The 22,276-nt window shown below is 42.9% G+C and overlaps 1 protein-coding gene across 3 annotated transcripts in view; it reads right to left on the reverse strand.

Moving 5' to 3' along the window:
* The window catches only part of IQCA1 (IQ motif containing with AAA domain 1), a 692,773-nt gene that overhangs the window by 310,445 nt on the left and 360,052 nt on the right, over positions 1–22,276 (reverse strand). For all 3 annotated transcript variants that reach the window (XM_069225557.1, XM_069225559.1, XM_069225558.1), the window contains one exon: positions 4,905–4,980. In XM_069225557.1, coding sequence (XP_069081658.1) covers positions 4,905–4,980 — 76 coding nt within the window. The remainder of the gene's footprint in view (positions 1–4,904; positions 4,981–22,276) is intronic.

Genomic DNA, 22,276 nt, shown 5'->3' on the forward strand with positions numbered 1-22,276 from the left:
TGATGTGAAAGGTTATGAAATCAATGTGTTAATTCACTTCTATTGCTTTACAGGGATTGCTTTGATCATAATGTTTTTTTTTGTTTGTGCTGATGTTTTTTGTTTTTGTTTGAAACAGGAGATATGTGAAACAAAAATTCATTGGTCAAAGGGCGGAATGTACTGCCATTTGATAAAGTTTGTTTTGACCAATGACTTTGTGTTTCACCACTGCGCATATTAGTTGCTCAATGTTCACCAGTAGCACATGGTCAGTTTAGCCGCCTATGGGCTTTGACATTGCATTAGTCATTACATTCTGTATTCTGCCTATTGGCTTTGACATGGCATTAGCCATTACTTTCTGTATTCAGTTGAGCCGCCTATGGGCTTTGACATTGCATTAGCCATTACATTCTGTATTCTGCCTATTGGCTTTGACATGCTGTATCCAGTCTAGCCGCCTATTGGCTTTGACATTGCATTCCTATTGGCTTTGACATGATGTATTCAATTTAGCTGCCTATTGACTTTGACATGCTATTAGATATGCTGCCTATGGGCTTTGACATGATATTCAGCTCAGCTGCCTATTGGCTTTGACATGATATTATACATTGCATTTTGTATTCAGCTCAGCTGCCTATGGGCTTTGACATGATATAAGACATTGCATTTTGTATTCAGCTTAGATGCCTATTGGCTTTGACATGACACTAGACATTGCATTTGATATTTAGGTTAGCTGCCTATTGCCTTTAACATGACATTGCATTTGATATCTAGGTTAGCTGCCTATTGCCTTTAACGTGGAGTTAGACATTGCAGTTGAGAATCCAAGCTGTATTTTTCCAAGCTGTGTTTTTGCACAAGAGAACCAAGATGTTTTTCTCACAGTAGACTAGACATGATAAGAGAGAGTACATGGGTGTTGTTCTCTCTGCTTGAGCTTGGGAACAGGAGTAGTCTTGGAGACCTGGCCAGTCTCCAAAAGGCTTGCTCAGTTTCCCAGGTCTGAGAGGAGGGGGCACACCTTTGTAACGAATGTAACAGGCTGCAGAGAGTCAGATTCGAATCTGCCGGACCTCGTGCTGGAGCTTGGCGTCAGCTGCCAGCAATCCCGTGTGGGTAGATGAATCTCTTTCTCGCGGCTGACAGGGGTCATCAGCTTGCAGACCTTAGAAAGATGAAGCTGTAGATAGTTCCCACACGGTGAAGTATTTGTTTTGCTTTGCATTCAATATCTTATGAATATAACCTGCTGTGTATACTGCAAACTGATATATTTTGTTTGATTAACGCGGACTTGAAAGCTACTAATTCGTCATTCATAAATATTGTGGTTGGGGAAGAATTAACAACAATAAAAGTCTTCTTTGACCTCAGAAGTGCATTTCTGTTGTGTTATGTTAGTGCTTAGAAACGAGCAAAGAGGAAAGCACTACACCATGGTGTTGTGAGGTGCCGATAGGGGGGCACATGAAAAGTGGTGTATCATCTATGATGCGCCACGTTCTTGTAAATATGCCCTTTTATATTTTTCTAATCCTATGTGGAGTCTCTTTTGGAGTGTACTTGTTGTGTCACTGGTGTGAGTGTGTTGTGCAAGCTATTTACACATGACCTCTAAGGATAAGCCTGACTACTCTGTGCTCCGAGGTGAACACAGGTTATCTTTGGTGTGTCTGACGAGATTGGTGGTTCCTGCCTAGCTTAGATGCCTACCCTGCCACCAGGAACCCCATTTCTACTGGGACATTTCTACAGGGACACTGAAAAGCTTGGAGTTTGTACAGCACTCATGTGGACAAGGTGTGCTGCTTATTTACTGGCCGTGGTACACTGGATGGTCAGCCTGTTCCTAACACCGGCTGCAGATTTACTGCTTGGGCTCTTCCGGGGGCCTGACTTTCCTGCTGATGGGTGGTCCACTGTCACTCAGAGGGGCAGGTGTGAGGGACGTGTCAGTAATTTAAATCATTATGGGATCGGGGTTCCTGCCAAGTTAGTAACTGTACGATCCACCTGGCACAATGAATGAGCTTTCATTGCCTTACGCTTAACACCAGTAAAACACCATTAAAACGGAGATTGTAGTGATGGGTAAACTGACTCATTTCTGGGGCTCTCACTGGTGGCTGGGAGGGCTGGAGAATCCTCCTATCAATCTTGAGGTCGAGTTTAAGGCCCAGATTTACAAGAATCTGGTGAGTCAGTACTGATGCGTCAGATTTCTTGCACCTCCCTACCACCAACTAACGACATCATGGGTGCGCCGTATTTACAAGACAGTGCACCATGGCGCACGTTAGACCAATAGCGTTAAAATTTTGATGCTATTGTGGCACTTAGCTTCACTAGTGTCAAAAATGTTCACGCTAGTGCAGCAAAGTGCATGGAAGCCCATTGCTTTCAATGTGTGTGTACTTTTAGCAAGCATTAAAAATGATGCCAAAAATGTTGCAATGAGACTTGCAAGCATGCATTGTGCCACTTTGTAAATGTGGCGTGGCGATTTTAGCCTGTGGAGTCACATTAGCATACAAAAAATGACACTAATGTGGCTCAAGGGGGTGCTAGGGTCTTGTAAATCTGGCCTAGGTGTCTGGATTGTCAACAATCTATCTTTTGATACACAAATACAGGCAATGATAGCCTGTTGTTTCGGCATGCTCCGGAGACTGGAGAAAATTAAATGGGGCTTCTCCCTTCCACCCAGTGACCTATCATTCAAGCCCTCATTATGTCATGTCTCGATTACGGCAAGGTAATGCAACTTCCAATTAGTGAGTCATCCATAAAGAGGCTTCATTTGATCAAAAATGCTAAAGCAAGACTGCTTGGATATCTTCCTAAAACTGATTCAACATCTGGTCAGATATGTATCCTTCACTGGCTCCCCTCTGAGACCAGGTCTAGGTTAAGGCACACAGAATCATGCATCAAATTCTACATGGTACTGGCTCTTCTTGCTTTTTGAAGGCCTACCACCCAACTAGGTTTCTCAGGTATTCGGATCTTAGTCTGGCCGCTGCAAAGAGGTTCAAATTGGTAAGACAATGTGACCATTCCTTTCACATTCTTGGCCAAACTGTGAAACAACCTTCCATCTAATTTATGTACTTTCAACCCCCTACTTACTTTCCACAAATATTTCAAGACGTGGTTGTTCTAATTTTCTTCTGGCCTCAATGTCTCCTACTGTCTTTTGTCAAGCATGCTAGAAAGCCCGTTTTGGGGTTAATCATGCGCGACACAAATTCTATTACCATAACATACCATATTCCACAATGTACTTGTTTTTTTCATTTACAGAAAATAAATTGACTTTTATTGAATGTTCAAGATACTTTCATTTAGTCCTTTTTGAACCATTGTTCATGTGCATACTTTTTAATAGTCAGAGGCATTATCTTTGGTAATTGAGAAAGGACACGGGAAACTTCTTGGTCTTCAGAGACACAGGGTTTAAACAATATCCCTTTGTAAATTCCCGACATTTGCGTAAGACATAATTGGGAGAGGCAGGGATCAGTTATCCCATTAATTAAACTGCTTTTTTGGTGATTAAAATACAGCCTTTTGGGGCTGACTCATATATTCCTGCAACGATACAGTATTATAAGCCACTAATATATGAGCTAGGGAGAGGAAATAACATACAGTTTTTGTTTGTTTTCTCATCTTGTCTCCACTTTTCAATAAAAAGAGATATACATTCTCCAAGTACAAACTTACACTTTTATCCAATATAGATTATGAAATGTAAGATTTTTTTTTAATGGAAAAATTCAAAAGCAAAATTCGATGAGGGTTTGATATTTCTAGAAACCCATCATTTACTATATTCCTTACATTCATATATCAGTATGGATAAGAGGACATTTTGACATCATGTACAAACAGAAGAGGATATGCCCCAATATGGCAATATCACAGCTGACCATCTTTGAATTGGAGAACATTATGAATTAAAATAATACTTTTTGGAGTTCACCCTTAATTTTGTATGAAAGTATTACATTTGTTGTTTAATGGAAACTTCACCTTGGATTTGTTCTGAGCTGTGAATACGTAAAGGCTCATCCTTGTTATCGCAATTCCATCTTGTTTCTAGATTCTTCATAATGACTTCAGTGTGTAGGTTATATACCAATAAATCTCATTTTAACTTGGGTTGCTGTCACCTGATGTTACGATTTTTTAATGCTAAATCAGGTGGTGCTGCAATTCTCGCTCTCAAAAGAAAGCCTGCTGGGTATGACAACGGATTTGAGGGCAATTATTTCTCCTCATTGATTCCACTCTTCCACGGCAGCTGATTAGAGAAACTTTCTTTCTCTATAATTAGTAACAGTGTGGTAACTGTTGCAAGCCTGCATATAACTGCAACAATTGAGATTATGGGCTTTATTTCGATCTCAGCGGAGAGGGATTACTCCGTTGCAACGGTAACGGATATCCCATCCGCCGAAATCCAAATACCAATTTTTTCTACGGTATTTAGATTTTGGCAGACGGGATATCCACCACTGTTGCGACGGAGTAACCCCTCCACCAAGATCTAAATCAGGCCCTATGTTTTCCAGTAAACTGGACCCACGTTCATTCAGCCAAGGTTACAAACAACCATCATATGGTTACTGGACCAGAGCTAGCATTGAAATGTGGATGCCCCTGTGACCACAGACAGCTATGCAGTTCAAGATCACCAATCCACACACAGTAATGGCCATAGCCTCTTCACATATTACCGTAGTTGAAAAATGAACAGGGATAGAGTCCTGAACTGGCAGGATGTGCTTCAACGAAAGTTTAATATCTGTCTCATTCTGCATCTATAGCAGTAAAGAGCAATGCATGGTGCAGTCAACAAAGTAGCAAGGGGAACATTGATACTACCAACCATATCACCAACCACTGACCTTTGTACAACTGGTCTCCTTCGGTCATGTCAGGGAGGAACCGACTTGGTGCCATCTTCCAGCCCTCATCTTCTTCCTATCAAAAGTGAAAAGAAGAGGTGGATTTGTTAAATTGCTTCAGTTAAGGGTGTTACCAAAGAAACCCCAGTGCCTCCCAGCAAAACCTCTGCTAAAAACAATGATGTGCCATGTTAGCATGGCGGCAACTAACAATGGTGCATTTATTTCCTTTTTTCATTTATTTAAATATGTATTGGGTATTTTAAAAGAAATATTTATTGGTGAGTGAAAGGAAACATGAGCAGTAACAGCATAGTTCAATGCACATTGGGAAATATAATTAAAATTACCAATTCCCTCAACAACAAATCAATATTTCTGGTCGATCTGTGTCTCACATTGCTTTTATTTCATTAGTAGCATCACATACCTCGACATGAGCAGCAAGATGCTATATCAACTCCTTGGGTGTTTGATATTTATTTATAGTCTTAAACCAGACAAAACAGATTCCACCCAACCACACAACCCAATATCACACAGCACATTATGTACATTCACAACTCATTCCATCACTCTACACCTTACCGCATCATACACACCTCATGCCACAAGAGTCAGCTTCAAAGCTTATACACATCCCACTATATTCTGCCACAGCATAGGACAACACGTCATACATCACAACGCTGCACATACAGACTTCTACACACAACTACCCTAACATTACAATGCACCATATCTCACCACCTGCTAATATCATATATCACACTTTTCAACATTATACTCCACTGACCCGCACCATATTGAACAAAACCTCACTACAGGTTCTCTATTTTCACTTTCTACACCATCTCTTTCTCATTTACTCCTACCCTCTCCTCACAACTCTTCCTCTCTTTTCTCCCTTTTGCCCCCTTTTCTCATTTCACCTTACCTCTCCTTTCCTTCGTCTCTTCAATGCTCTCTTCCACCTTCAGGTCTCTGTCAAAACTTCTCTCTCTCCTGCTCTCTCTTCAACTCCCGTACTACATTTGCTTTCTCTCCTCTTCCACATAATTTAATTTCAAAGACTCCTCAAAATGGGATAGTCCCATAAATTGGGATGAAGAACTCCTTGATGTACTCAGCACATTCAACATATCTGACGCTCTTTCAATAGTAGGTTATCCATTGTCGTGTAAAGTTACTCAGGGACTGTATTTGTTGGTGTTGATAAGTTCAATGTATGAGCTTGAACCTACAGTTTCTACTTGTTTTTTTGAAGGTGGTGCAATCCTTGCCCAGTTTGGCATCTGTCAATTCTATCTTCGGGTCCCTGCTCAGTTTGACCTTACACTTAAGTTGTGTGAGTGGTGTTTTCAATGGTGTAGTAATGACCCTCCCTCCTTGTGGTAATTCTAACAACGTAGAAAGAACCTTGTGCGCATGGGGCTCCCCATAATGGCCAACCACCTTGTACCACCTCCAGCAATCCAGGTGACCAGTTTCCTGCTTTGAGCATTAAATTTATTCTTGGCTTCACCAATGTGGACATTTGCTACTGGTAAATGCACTCCCCGGTTTGTGGTACTCATTTTTATTTATTTATTTATTTTTACAAAATGTCATGTCTTAAACGGTCTGCGCTGTAGCAAAAATCTTTTTATTGTCACAAAAGCAGAGCTCTATTGTCAATCTATTCATGCTACTTATGCTGCTCCTGCCCCATATTTTCCCACTGAATGTGATACATCAGTAGCTTTTGACTCCGCGCCAATGTTCTCGACAGTAAACAGGCCCTCTTCTCTATGACAAATCTATACCTCCATGGATGAAAATGTTTTTACTATTTCAAGGGTGGCACTAGAAGCAATAACCATTCATTTTTACTAGCTCCGAATAATTCCTAAAAGATATGTATTGCGCATGTTCCATTACTAGCATGATCTTCCCACAGAAGGGCTGCTGCTAACAACTGCTGGTGCCTTCTTAACAGACAGTAATGGTTTGACTGCTATTGAATACTGACGGGTCAGGGGCATCTCTGCCTGATGCTGCTATCTCTGTAACATTTGCTTTATACATTGAGGCTAAGGTTTCTGTCTATAACTTTATTGAACAGATAAACAACAGGATGAAATCCGTTTCGCTAGAAACAAGGAGATTCTGTGTTCTCTGAGTAGGTCTTTATATTTCCAACTATAATGCAAACAAACTACTGATACTTGCTGCTCTGCCCTCAGGGGTAACCCTATTTGGTCTATGTGCATCAGATTGGGTAGAGTCAGCACATTCCTAAATTTGTTATTTTATAACATGATCATACACAAAGAATTATACAGTTCACAATATTGTAGTTCCTCATCTGGACTCTGAAGAAAAGAAAACCTATCTACGGGAGGTCTTAGAAAAGCTCCTCCTACTCACTGAAAGTAAGGAACTTATTATTCGACAAGCGAACACAGTGATCAAATACTCCAATATGCATATTTTCCTCCTCTGAAAAACTCTTCAAGTTTTGCAAACTAACCAAGAAGTGGAACTCACAAAAGCCCTGGCCACAACACGCCTTGGCTACTGAATCCTCATTCACAAAGGTCTCCATAAAGGACTCATCTACAGATTGTAAAGTGCCAGATCCAGGTGGATAGAATGCACTAGAATCTCGGCACCTCACAACAAACGAGCTCTAAAAATGCCCTCTACAGGTTTCTAGTAGACGTGAGTTCCCGTGCATTATTTACAAAGCCCACTGAAGCTTACTGTACCACAGCCCTCCCATTACACACTCTGTGAATTTAATCAACCAACGTAACTTTCGGTGGCTGAAACTTGAAGGCACATCCAAGGGAGGCCAGGATCAAAGAGTGTGGAACACCCTGAAACCGAACCTGAGAGCCAAATCAAACTGTCAGCGGTCAGAAAACACATGAAACACCTGAAAAAAAAGTCATCCTCACTTTCAACTGAACTTCATGCTCTATAAGTACAAAGGATGAAGGGCCAGATGTGGATATGTTTTTTTCTGTTGCAAACCCTCCAACTTTGTAAATAATAGGGTCTGCAACTGCAAAAACCCGTTAATACATTGTCAAACCCCATTGTGCCATTTGCAACAGTTCTTCCAAATCCCAAAGTGGGTTAAAAAATAATTACCGAATCTCAGTTTGCAAGGGACATCGAAGCGCAGTCCCTACCAATGTGTGGTTTAGTGAGCTATTCATCAGTGGTTTGCACCCAAAATTCCAGATGCAAACCATTTATTAACCAGCTCCGCATATTGAGATGGTAACTGATTTTCAGTGACCCCCTTCCTCTTCGTGAATCAGAGTGGTATGTTTGGGGGAAGTAGGCAGTGGTCCTGGGGAAGCCATATAAGTGTTAACTTATGCTGCAGGCATGATCTCACCCTGGCCCTCCATGTTTCTTCTGGGAACAATAGCATCATTTGCTGCGTTGAACGTGTGTATTTTGCTACCCAGGATTTCAGGAGCCAACACAATCAATGTCTAAGTATGTATCAATGTCTAAAGTTATCTACTTGAGTAACATAGAGGATTTTTTTACGTCGATTTTGTATCTGCTTTTTAAGACTGGGTTTTGACAGTGCAGTTGTTAAACAGAAATATTGCTAACAATAGATAACGAACGGACTCCTTTCAATGATTGCCTTTCTTCAACCAGTCTCTTTCTGCAATTGGTTGTAAACTTGTCAATCACGCCTTGGCTATCCCAGTGAAGTATTCATGTCTTGCCTAATGCTATTGACTGATGGGGTGCACTCTTCTGCCTCCACTTCAGTGCTTTCCATGAATTGCACGAGGGATTACTTTACAGGTGAGCCCTCTTTCTCTGCTCCTGCAGGCTCCCTCTCTAGTGCCTTACTCTAATGTGCTTACACTGCATGAGTTAGCACATTAAAACCAAGCCTTCAGTCTTTGCCAATGCTTGTTTTTCTTTGGTTTCATCACTCGTACTCATAATATATCTTACACACACTCTTCCGTTCTGATCCTCCTGCTCGATTAGTAAACTTTGTGGGTCAAGTTATTTATGCCTTCATCTCTCCCACCCTCAGGTTGGCCTCTTGTTCTGTTTCTCGTTTCAGTGCTTGCTCTCCATTGTATTCTACTAACCAATATCCGTAAACGACTTTGATCAACCACTGTGTATTTTTGTATTTGATCCACCAAGTGTACCTTGATTCTGTGCGATACTGTTCTTAGCTGACCTAACTCCTTTCATCTAAACGGACCTAACTCATTTCACCTAAGCTGCCCTAACTCCTTTCACCTAAGCTGACTTAACTCCTTTCAGCTTAAGAAGGTAAGCACCACTGGTTTGTTCTCAAAGTGAAGAAAACCTTTATTGACTTTATTATGGCGCAATGAAAAAAGCACTCTTCCTCACATTTATTATATGAACGTCCTTCTTAAAATGGTTCAGTCCATGTCCCAGCTTACTTGTGCTCTTTTACTTCTTTAGGTGGATTTGCTTAGAATTTCAAAATGTGTCTTCAATTTACAACTTAGAGAGTGAAGATGCCCGTATCATTTGTTTACATATCAATCAGAGGATGTCAGTCCTTTTGTTATTTGACATATTTTTTTAAAATTAACAGTAGGTAGCTTCTCTCACACAGTACACTGCTTGTGAGAACGAAGTTCCATTATTGGTGGTCACCATCTGATGTGGCTCAATCGAGTATGACCTGGTGCCTTCTTTGCTGGGATTCAGGGCTAAGTTACCTCAAAACCCCGCACGGAGTCTCTGTAACACTTTTGTGAAAACATGCCTTTTCGCTGGCTCCTTAAGTCACCCATCCTCACTTGTCAAGGCTGCTGTACCATGTCCTTTTCTGTGTTGGTCTCCCACAAATTGCAGACGGCTGCATTAGTTAGCTGTCTTCTGTGTGAGCCTTCCTTCTACCTACACCATTTGGACCAACCATCATGCCCAGCAGTGTCACCCCACCCAAACCCTAAGACTGGGGCAACTGTAACGTAGAAAGCAGAACACCAGCCAAATCCCCAGCCCACCTCCCCAGCTTGGTCACCTTTAAGTGACTGCTTTTGAAGTCTGATGGCACAACTTAATTAAATGCACTTAGGCAAGATGAAGTATGGTGACTATTCAGGATATTATGCCCTATTATTATACTATTTAGGATATCAATGTTTTTCTTATGGCTACATTGTTGCAATGGGCACAGAAGGCATTCTACCTCAGATATGTCCCATCCAAGCATCAATTACCTCACTTAGACTAAACATTTCGGCAGCATGGTTACTTACATGAATCCGTTGGAACTCACTGGTGAGACACAATTGTGTTTCTACGTGTGCTTGAAACTCTGATTCTGTGGGGTAGTCCTACCTTTGTTTCTGCGGCATTAGGAGCAGACTCGTTATCCATTCCACATCAGTTATTTATGCTCCTGCTTGTCCAACTACTGCCAGTATCATGGTGGATTAAAGTGGGGAATTCCAGCAGACTACAGCCTTTCCCCTTTCCATCTTGCAGTGCTAAATACACAAACAGGTGGCACTGTTATAAAAACATGAGATGCATCGCTGGAGGGCTCTGTCCCAGCCCTACCATCAATGAGTTACTTAGAAGCACGTACACTAATTTATACACCGGTGACATGGAAAGGAGGTTATAAGCCCTGGTGCAAACAAAGAATGTAACTTCCTCCACTCTATTTGCTAGTTAAAGCCAACCATTATTGGGGTACAGAGGGCCTCACGGCTCCACCACACCTGTTGCACTGAGGGTAACTTTGCTCCTTCCAACCTCTCCCTCCAAAGCACTCTAACAGCCCCCTTGCATAGACTGACACTTGGATTCAAATTTACTCACATGCACTATCACACACCGCTTTTCAAACCTGAATGTCTAATAAATCAGACAATCTCACAAAAACATTGTGTAATTTAGCATATTCTGTATCTGTGACGTTTGCATTTATCTTAGAATTTCAAATCGTAGGCAGCAGACCTATCCAACAACTTAGTTCTGAGATGTACAATTCTTAGGCAGCAGAGCTATCCCTCCGTTAACATATATCGCATACATTTTGGCCTTACCCAAAACTGTCCCTTGCGTAAGATAGATCATAACAATCAGTACTTTTTTACAGCAGAAACACCCAACATCTACCAATTGCACTTAATCAACATGCTCAAATGTGAGCATGTAGGTTACTGAGCAACCCACAGATGGAGGACACTCAATAAGGCATAAAGGGGACCACCCACACCTGGAAGAGGCCTATCACCATAAAAACATGCGGAAAAGGTTGGGTCTGCACACTGAGGTAACTGTGCATAGCTCTTTGCAGATGTATACCAGAGGCTGAGACTCCAGCTAGGAGCACAACAGGCCTTCAGCAGCCTGTTAACTTTCTTCAGACTTCTCTCTGCATCTTTTGTTGCTGGGCTGTCGCCCTCAGTCTAGCAAAACTGTCATCTGGCCTGTGCTGTGAGTGTTATTGTTATCCATTCCTGGGTTTCCAGCCAGTAACACTTCTGGAACCTGGGGGTGGGCTTGCTGAGTCTGTCACACATCACGTGGGTCCACATGCATCGGTCTTACCATTAGTGGGGTCCCCAGAATGTGACCACAATGAAACTGGTGGGCCCAAGGCAATGGGACAGCTCTCTGTGATAAAGACTCAAAAAGACAGCTTTCCCTTAAGCAACATGGGAAACGTCTGATCCCTTTTTAGACAAAAGCGCCATTCCTCTAGTCTAATAATTCATTTTAAAACATTGCTGCCCTGACCCTATGAACGAAAGGTCTCCTGGGTCTGCTAAAGGCATCAAGAAGCTTGAATTTCGATTTCCAGGTCTAATAACATCTGAAGAGGGTCGAGGGACCGCAGCGTTGAGTCCTCTGTGACCTATTCACATGGCCGACCTTCCACAGCAGTGTTTGTGTCTGTGTCTGACAGTCAGGCTGTCCATAGCTCTGTCTGCCGGTTTTCAGGAACAGGCTCAAAGGACAGAACATGACGGTTTATAAAATGGAGTGTCTACCCTCCCTTTCAGGAGGATTCCGTCTTCTTTTGAACAAAAACTCTTCTCTTGTGGTCTTCCAGTGCCCGTGACTCGCAAATGAAAGGATTTCAAACTTCTTGGTGGATCTATACAGCTCTCTCATACTGAACAAAAAACAACCCAGAAATGTGCATCTCCTATTCTTAGCGTTGCATGGGTCTGAGCATTGATATTGAAATACTCTGCCTTCGAATGCAAGTTTTAAGTTTAGTTACATTTGCACTAGATACTTATATAAAGCCGTGCGCAGGCCCCTATAGCTAGAAAAAAAATTGCAGATGATAAAAATATGTTTTTTTTAAATATCTCTATTTTAATGAAGAATTCACAAACGCTGCCTCTCACAAAAAAATAAAAGCACTCTTAATTTGCCACATGCTGTGGTTTACATCCCATTGTCATAAATACTTATGCCTTAAGTTAATCAACTCACTGCCAGTAAAAATAACATCCATCTAATGTTGTACTGAAATGTGGCAAGTGTATATATATTTCACTATGAAGCAGAGTCCAATGTTTCTAAACTTGTCAATCATCCATGTTAGAAATGGAGCTTCTAGTTGGCAGTGGTTTGACCCCTGTCCAAGTAGGGACCCTCACTATAGTCAGGGTAAGGGAGCCACACAGCTAAGATAACCCCTGCTCATCCCCCTGGTAGCTTGGCACGAGCAGTCAGGCTTATCTCAGAGGCAATGTGTAAAGTATTTGTACACACACACCAGTTTAGAAAAATATCCAATATTTATCTGAGAAAAACAAGACAAAAAAACGACAAAAATCCAAAATACACAAGCAAAGATATGATCTCTTTAAAGATTAAATCTTAGCATAATGCTTATAAACACAATAGCTCCAACTGGGGCTATCATGGGGTCTTGATGGAGTCGTTCCCAAAAGACCCACGCCCCTTGCAAGGGAGTGCGGGCCAGTCACTGATTCGCATGGACCCTAGGTGCAGTAGCTTTGAAAATGATGAGGCAACAAAGACGTTGTACGGAGTCGAGGAGCTGAGGCGTTACTGGAGCCGGTGCAGCATCTGTTCCTTACTGCTTCCGGGGAGGTGAGGTGTCCGTTCCTTACTGTTAGGCAGGGGAGGTGAGGTGTCGGTTCCTTACAGTTGCAGAGAAGGTGATGTGACATCAGTGGCGAGGCATCGGTTCCTTATGACAAGGTAGGGTTGATGAACCCAGCAGGTCAAGATGCATGGCATCGACTTTGTGGTGTCACAATCACACCACAAAGCCACAGGTGCCTCAGCAGTCTGGTGTCACAGACGTCGGTAACATGGCACTCAGGACTCACTCTGTGGTGGGACTTTGGAGGCCCTGCGGCAGTATCGGGCCTGTGGCATCGGTCTCGGTCATTGTTCTCAGCGAGGACCACGGCTCCAGTAGAGCAGCGGCAATGAGTTGGACAGTGGCCCAGGTTCCAAAGTCACTCTGGAGTCGATGTACTTGGTTTCTTCCGGGTTGCACAAGAACGCACTCCCAAGGGCCCAGGGACTGGATTTGGAACCACTTGGCAAGTCTGGACTCTCAGCAAAAGAACCCAGGTGCTGGCAGATGAAGTCTTTGATGTTCCTGAGACTTCTTAACAGGAGGCAAGCTCAGTCCAAGCCCTTGAAGAACCTTTGGAAACAGGATGTAGAAAGCAAAATCCAGTCCTTTCACTCCCAGGACAGAAGCAGCAAGCAGCAGGTCAGCAAAGCAAAGTAACAGAGAGAGTGGCAGTTCCCCCTACAGCATCCAGCTCTTCTTCCTGGCTGAATGTCCTCAGTCCAGAAGCATTCTAACTTTATTGGCTCAGACGTCCAGTACTTATATCCATTTCTGTCTCAAAAGTAGGTAAACTTCAAAGAGAAGTCTTTGTGGTGCACAACACCCTGCCTTCCCCTGTCCTGGCCCCAGACACACTCCAGGGGATTGGAGACTGATTTGAGTAAGGGCAGGCACAGTTCTATTCAGGTGCAAGTGTCAGCCCCTCCCACCATGCTAGTCCAGAAAGACCCACCAGGATATGCAGGGCACACCTCAGCTCCCTTTGTGTGACTGTCTAGAGTGAATCCGCAAACAGACCAACTGTCATCCTGACCTTCTAAAAGTGGCATTTTCAAACTCACAGTTCTAAACCAACGTCAACAAAAGCTGTACTTTTAAAATGTGAGTTCAGAGACACCAAACTCCAAATCTATGTCTGCTCCCAATGGGAAATTACCCGTAAAATATATTTCAAGGTAATACCCATGTTACTCTACGGGAGAGATAGGCCTTGCAACAGTGAAAACCAGGTTTAGCAGTATTTCACTATTAGGACATGTAAAAACACCAGTATATGTCCTATCTTTTAAATACATTGCACCATGCCCATGGGGCTGCCTTAGTCCTATTTTAGTGGTGACTTACATGTAGTAAAAGGGAAGGTTTGGGCATGGCAAGTGGGTGCCCTTGCCAGGTCGAAATGGAATTTTAAAACTGCACACATAGGCACTGCAATAGCAGGTCTGAGACATGTTTGCAGGGCTATTCATATGGGTGGCACAATTAGTTCTGCAGGCCAGTTTGTAGCATTTGATTTACAGGCCCTAGGCACACCTGGTGCACTATACTAGGGACTTACTAGTAAATCAAACATGCCAATCATGGAGAAACCAATCACCAATACAATTTAAACAGAGAGGCACTTTAGCTCTGGTTAGCAGTGCTAAAGTGTCCAGAGCCCTAAAGCCAGCAAAAATGAAATTCAGCACAGGATCAAAAACAGGAGGTGAGAAGCAAAATGACAGGGGAAACCCTGCAGAAACGGCCATTTCCAACAATCCAACTTTAAAATATATTTAAAAACTGAAAGATTTAAAAGATCATTACACCTTTCAGATGTTCTCACATTTCTCCTATCCTTGCCAATTCAAATACAGGATTTGTCAGAGTTGGTTCCGGGGCACCAAAGACATCAATGGATTGCTGGACCTGAATTATATTTGTTGATGTAATTTGCCACTGGTGACCAGGGATTCCTATACTATTGTTACACCAAATTGAAAACCAAGCACAGACCCCTTCAGGTCTTGCCTCTCTGGTGTAGAGATGACATTGCAGTACACGGTTCTCTTAGGGAGGTGAAGTGAGTTTGAAACTCAAAACTCTTTAACACATATGATGACACTCTATAACTCGTTGCGGTGTCAGTGCTTTAACTGTTAAAAAGGGAAAGTACTTACATTCACACACAAATACCACAAAAATCACAAATATGTACACAATATACTATTGGCTAAATAGTAAATTGAATAGTCAACAAGGACTAGTAAGCCTTCTATGTTGTTTGTTTCCCCAAACCAGTCTGAACACCGCAAGTGCAACATACCAATGCCATGCTACTAGCCACATCGCTCAGGTATGTAAAACACCACTTCAGTGCCAGACTCCACAAAGCCTTGCAGTTTATAAAACACCATTGCCGTGACAGAATCCACATTGCCCCTGTATGTAAACCACCACTGCCATACAAGAATCCACATAGTCCCAAAATGTAAGGCACTGTTGTGATGTCAGTGTTTCAGCCTTGTTCTCAGTAGGAAAAGCACAATCACTGTACCAGAATCAACACTGCCTTGCGATATGTAGTGCACTTTAGCCATGGCATAATGCATATTCATGCTAGTATGTACACTACCATTTTCATGCTAGAGTCGACACTGTATGTAAAACACTTCCACTATGTGTGGATCCATAATTCGCGACTTTCCAACACCAGCCACTAAAACAGAGGACTTTGGGCTACGTTACTAGGACTGCTTCTGGTGCAGGTCTTGTACTGTGACTCTTTGCTTAAGTTGCTGCTGGGCCTTGTCATGAAAGAACCATATAGGTTACATGAAGCTGCTCTTGCAGCAACTATCTGGACATGATGTCTAGATAAAGCTGCACTGTTGTACAAGTACCATGTAATTCCACCTCCCTCCACCAGTGATCTGGAACAATAAACTGCTGGTAAACAGTGTTGCTTACCTTACAGCCCATACATGGTGGAAACAGATTTATTTTGCTTATTTTTTTTCTCACTTGGCAGCCACAAGTGAAATGGCCTGCCTCAGTCAGGAACTGCACTCACCAGTTTTATTTCATTCCTCCCTCCCGCATGTAAACTGTGACTTTTATGGATGTTCCATATAGCTCTCCCATAGCTTGTGAGTAGCCAAGAAAAACACCTGAGGGGGCTGAGGACATGCACGTTAGCTAATCTGTCCTTAGAATCTATGCCCCTCTGTCCAAAGTGTTTATTCTAATGTCCTGCATGGCCAGTCCAGACTGTTTGCAACAAAAGTAAATGGATTTACAGAAAAATTACGAGACTTCTCAACAATTACTGCCTCTGAAAGGATATCGTGGTAAGATAGAGCAGGCCATGCAAGACAAGCACATTAATGGATCATGTATATGGTATATTTGTATGTAATAAGTAAACTAGGGCTAAATTAAATGTACAATTAATGAGTAATCTGATGATCAGCTACATATTTAATAAATGCGCAATCATATTTCATGTTACATGTGCCTTCAATGAAGGAAATGTTGTGAGTTTATGGGTATCGCTGGGGACAGACGTGCAATCATTGTGAAACTTGATGCGTAGTTACCCTTCAAACAAAGATGGACTGGTCCAGTGGTCCATGTGCAACCAGTGAGTATGTGGGGGCCACGCAGTGCGCACAGGCTATGTGATATATTTTGCGAAGTCACAGGTGCAACCAGCGAGGAACCTGCTGCTCATTCAGTCTCTCTGCAGTGACTAATTACTCTTCACTTCAATTCTTTAATGTCTTTGAATTATGAGGGCTCAAAGAACAGGCCTTTGCTCTCGATGAGCAAAGAATTGCCAAGAGGAACCGTGGCCTAGGGAGAAGAGCTACTGCCTTCGGAGTTGGGCAGGTAAGTTCGAACCCTGGGCTGGTTTCAATATTCTATGATTCTAGGCAACTCACATAATCTCTCCGTGACTTTTCCACATAAAGTGCTCTGTGCCATGTTCCTGCTATATAAAACTGCAAAAGGACACCAGAAAGGTGCACAAACACTCCTAGAAACATCACACGTCTGTCGGAGATTCACACACCACAAATTCAGAATCAAAAGTTTTGGAAACTATACATAGTGACACACGATAGGAACACTACACACACTAGTGAAATACACTTAAAGATGTCACACATCACCCTTACAGTCTCGACACTATCCCACACTACTCTACACGTCTAACCTTATATAACACTTTCTCTGTACATTCGGAGGTGACAGTCCTGATTAAATTCGGATACTGACCTGTTTACCCTGAGTTTAAGCTCCTAAAACCGCCTTACTTTCTCCTCTGTGTGCGCCCTGACCTGAGCGAGGACTGGAAAATAGAAATACCAGACACTGGCGCCGCGGAGGCCCCCGAGGAGCTTAGAGAGGAGTAAGTGTAATGTTTGGGGCTGCACTTGCTTGTCACAGACTCCAAGAAGTGACGACCCACCCAAAGCCTTCAGTGCCTCTTCAGGGACACGCGCTGTCTTTTCTTTCTTCCGACTCGGCTTCCGTAGCATCACACACCATTGAGCGACCCCCTAAGTATTTAATTAGCAATTACCAATTGTTTTAAGTATGGATGAGAAATGTTTGTCAGAACGTTTTTGGACACCTGTTGGGGCTGAATATACGAAGTTATCGACTGCAATTGGGACGAGAAGTTTGGGGCATATGAACTAAAGCATTTTCCCATAGACAAAGAATGGATAAAACCCTTTGATACATCTGGCCCTTGGACACATTTAAATGCTTATTTCCTGTCAATCTATCCTCCCACAGCCACCTGGTGGACCGTGTATGCATACTCGTAGTGACTTTCACTCTCTGTCCCTTCTGTGGAAGCACAGCAGAGGTGTAGAAAGGACAGATCAAGGTGCCTAGCAACGCTGTGCGAGGAGTCACTTGTTAGATCCAGAAGCTATGGGGATGTATGCACAGGTATGTATGTAGCTTGGCAGGGCCAAGCGCGGAGACCAGCAAGGGCACACGAGGAGCTCAGCCAGGTATGAGCAGAGAGAAACAGAGCTACACAAGGTGCCCAGTAGGGTTACGCAAGGATCTCTGCAAAGGATTGAGAGGCACGCAGGAGCACTTTGTCAGGTGCTTAGAAGGACCATGTGAGGAGCTAACCAGATCTATGTGAAGAGCTTTGCACGTTCTGCGAGATGCAGGCCCAGCAGACCCAAGCAAGGAGCGAAGTGTGGTTACACTCTGTGGTTAACCTGGGGTTTCAAGGTTGCTATGAGCCAAAAATATTAGCTACTTCCTTTTTTGAACTATTTGATGTAACACAGGCCTCGCTCCAAGAGGGTTTTTACAAGGAGCATGTTATGCTATGAACTTCTCTAACATGAGGTGCTGTACTTCAGGCAAGTGTGGTTCAGCTGAAATGGCACTACAGAAGGAGGGCAAGGAGGGAACAAGGAAGTGGGACAGTGCTAGAGAACACAACATGCACTTCTTGTGGATTTACATTACACATATTTAGAAAGTGACCTGATTAGCAGGTTAAATGTGGATCTAAAAAGATCACTATCAGAGTGCAGTGATGGCTGCCAGAGTTTGGTTTACAGGCAAAGAAGGTAGGTGTGAGTAGGGTGAGGATGCGCAGTATGTCATTACTGTTGTGTGGTATGTGCTGTTGTTATTGAGGTGTGCAGTTTTTGATATGTCTGCCGTATGTCTTAGCGTGTGGGTTGTGTTGTGTCATGTGTATACATTGTGTGTTTATGAGGCACGTTTGAGTGTGTGTGTGATGTGTGAATTGTAATTCTATTTATTTAGCGTTTACTACCCCTGAGAAGGAGCCGAAGTGCTTTTCGGCAAATAGCACGCTACTCCAGAACATAAAAACATTACTGGTAGATTACTAAAGGGAAATATGAGTTAATTTGAGTGGTGTTTGTTAGTTGGATTGATTAGGATAATGGAGGGATAGAAGAGGGATAAGACTATAAAGTGTTATTTACGAGATCATAGTAGTAAGATGAGGTGTGGGATGAATAAAAAGAGAGGCGGAGGAGGGATTTATGTGTATCAGTGTGGATGTGCAGTGCGTCTTTCGTTCATCGCCCTCCATCTAGAGCTGTCTGTTGGATTAGAAAATAGTGATATATGATTGGATATCCATCCGCCGGAACTGCCTGCTCAAGGTTTTCCAGAGCTAGTACTGTCAGCAAAGACCAAGTTCTCGAGCCCATAAAGTTAAAAGTGGACACACACTCTCTCCCCTCCAGTCCTTAAGTGTCCGCTTACTGAGCCAGCACTTCGTGTCTGTGTGTGGCCTAGGGAGGAGGCGCCATGCCTACAGGTGCAACCAAGGCGATCCGTGGTCTAAATGAGCGCGAAGAGGGCAAAGGTCGGAGGAATTCACAGGGCGTGAAAGTGAGAGGGTGAATGACCTTTTTCTGAACTCCCACCCTCTTTCCACAAGGTAAAGTCTTGAAATTCCCGAAGTGTTAACCACGGGATGTTTATGGCCCTGCCGAGCTCCTCAGGTGCAGATCATTCCTGAGAAAGCTTTTGTTCCTTTTATATTTTTAAAGAAACTGTATATCTGGAAATCATGTATTCCTACTATTTGGGTACTTTTTGGGGTGCCTTTTAAGGCGATTGCCATTCTTCAGTGTTATCTATTTCTTTTCGAAGCTCCCCTTTTCTACTTTCCCTCATGCTGTTTGCTGTCTCTTTGGCTCCCTAAGGTTTCCCTATCAGGCTTCCACAGCACTGTCTTTGCAAGTTTTCATTAAAATGCTGGTGCCTTCAGCCAGTTAGCATTTTGTGTTATTGAGTGTTGCGTGTGCTTGACAATTTTTTAAATGTATTGAAATGACAGTTTCTAGCACTTTGCGTATCAACCAAATGTCTTTTTTGACCAAATAAAATGCTTCATCCATGGTCTTTTGAGCCCTATTCATATTGCCCCACGACCTCCTTACATAACCTTGCAAATTGCCTCAAACAGCCTTGCTGAATTCCTTATGTGGCCCTACACTGGAAAGAGGTGTGAAATAGTGGCTAGAGGTGCTGACCTGAAATGGGGTACCATGTTCCAGTTCCATCCTTGGCTCAACATTCTGTGATTCCTGCAAATCACTTAATCACCCTGTGCCTAAAAAGGAAAAATGTGTAACAGTCTGATTTTGTGGTAAAGAGCTCTAATGCCAATGTACCAGGATTATGCTATTAAAAAACATGCTTATAGCAATACTCGAATGGAACTGCTGTGGTCCTCTTATTGCTCAATTAAGCTTCAAACACCTCTAACATGAGCATCTAACATTCCCTACATAGCTCTCGGCATGGCCTAGCTGGCTAGCGCCCAATCTCATCCCACTACACTGTTATTCCACTCAAACAGAGTCACTGAGTTGTAGTCATGGACATATTTTGTCCTGATTGATTTTCGGAGCTCCTCACACAGCCTGGCTGAGCATCTCCTACTGCATACCTCAACCTAACACATCTTCCTACAGGCCTCTATGCATAGCTCTAAAAAAGATTGCATAGCCCTGCTGAGCTTCTTGCATGGCTCTGCCAGGTACTCCCACGGCTATGAGGAGTTGCTCACAGATCCCTACCATGCTCTTTCTGCATCTTTGTTGACCACAGTACAGGCTTCACTAAGAGCTCATCTGAAACCCCGCTGAACTCCTTGCCTAACCTCACATGGTCTTGATAAACAATTTGCACTTGCCTGCCGAATTCCTTGTAGCACATGGTTGTACTCCTTGCATTACCTTGTCAAATTCCTTGCTGTTCCTGCTCAATTCCTTGCACTTCCTTGTTTAACCCCTTACGTACTCATGGTGAGCTCCTTTCACGGCTCAGCTTAGCTCCTCACCAAGCCTTCTGAGTTTCTTCCCTGGCTCAATGCTACTAGGTATAATATCAAAACCCTAAGCTAATGGTAATGGAGCTGCTGGTCACACCATGAAGGATCTATATTCAGCATATGACATGGAACATCATCCCAATCTGTTTCCTAGGTTCTCTGAAATGGGCATCCAGAATTGGGCCAGGGGCTGTATTTCCTCATAGCACAGACCACATCACTTTCTTTCCTTTCTTCTACTTGCCACGTTATTTTGAGTGTGTATCTGGGTTCATCTACCATTTGATTATTCTTTAGTCTCTGTCCCTGCTCCCTCCCTATCTCAGGCCAGTGGTTTAAACTATTGCGCTAAAAGAATGCAGATGACCTCTAGATTATCGTTTAACTATAAGAACTTGCCAATTCAGACACATGTGCACTTTGGTCTTGTTTTCTCACAATCAGTAATTGGAAGACCAGTAATAATATGAAACGAAATCCCAGCTAGACTAAACTCCTGAGGCTCTCTGAGGCCTGGGCAACTTCATTTCATCCCTTGAATTGCTCTTCAAGGTCTGTATGGAATTGTACCCAATTTACTCCAGTGGAAATTGCAATGCCTCCACCACAGATGAAGCCTTCAATCAAAAAAAAAGCTCATACTTTACTAAGTGCATAAACTGCGCATTACGACACCCTGTACTGATCAGCATCTGAAAAATCTGGGACCTTTTTAGGGTCGAGCCTGCGTCGAAAGGGCTCGGAGCCCTGTCGACGTCACGTCAGTGTTTTTCATTGGTTCGTGGGCTTGCCTATTAAAATCTGCTTGCTTTCATTAGTCGAAGGCATTCATACGTCATGCCTTTTCTGGTGGCTAGCCCTCCTCGAGCGCATCGACCAAGTACAGAAAACATGAAAGGCTTGCTGTTTTCTGTCCGGGTCGTGGACTACTTTTTCTCTATTTTCCTAGCGCGATTTCGCTTGGCAGAAGTCGAGCGCATTACACAGTTAATTGCACTTTTTCAGGTTACGTACATAAATGCACTTTTGCCGTTAGGTGAAAAGTCGGGTTAGGAGTTTACAACACTATCAGCTCTAACATGAGCAAACGTGTGACCCGTTGAATTGCAAATGCTTGTTTAGTTTGGAAGGGCTGCTATAATGTGTATACTTCTTCAAACCTGACTCTCTAATGCCTCCAAGCTTAATTCCTTTGCTGACCCCAGATGCACACCACGTTCCAATGGAGACTACTTGGCAACATAAATGATTTTCAAATTCCACCAATAAATGGACTCCAAGTCTTTAAATCATGACTGCTGATCCACTCTGTTTTTTTTCCCTTGTAGTGCAGATTAAATCTCAAGAGGTCAGCGGTATATGTGATGCATAATTAAAAGATACCATTATGCTTAGATACAGCATCAATGTAAAATTATCAAACTGCAAATC

Source organism: Pleurodeles waltl, chromosome 3_1 (assembly GCF_031143425.1).
Source record: "Pleurodeles waltl isolate 20211129_DDA chromosome 3_1, aPleWal1.hap1.20221129, whole genome shotgun sequence".
NCBI lineage: Eukaryota > Metazoa > Chordata > Amphibia > Caudata > Salamandridae > Pleurodeles > Pleurodeles waltl.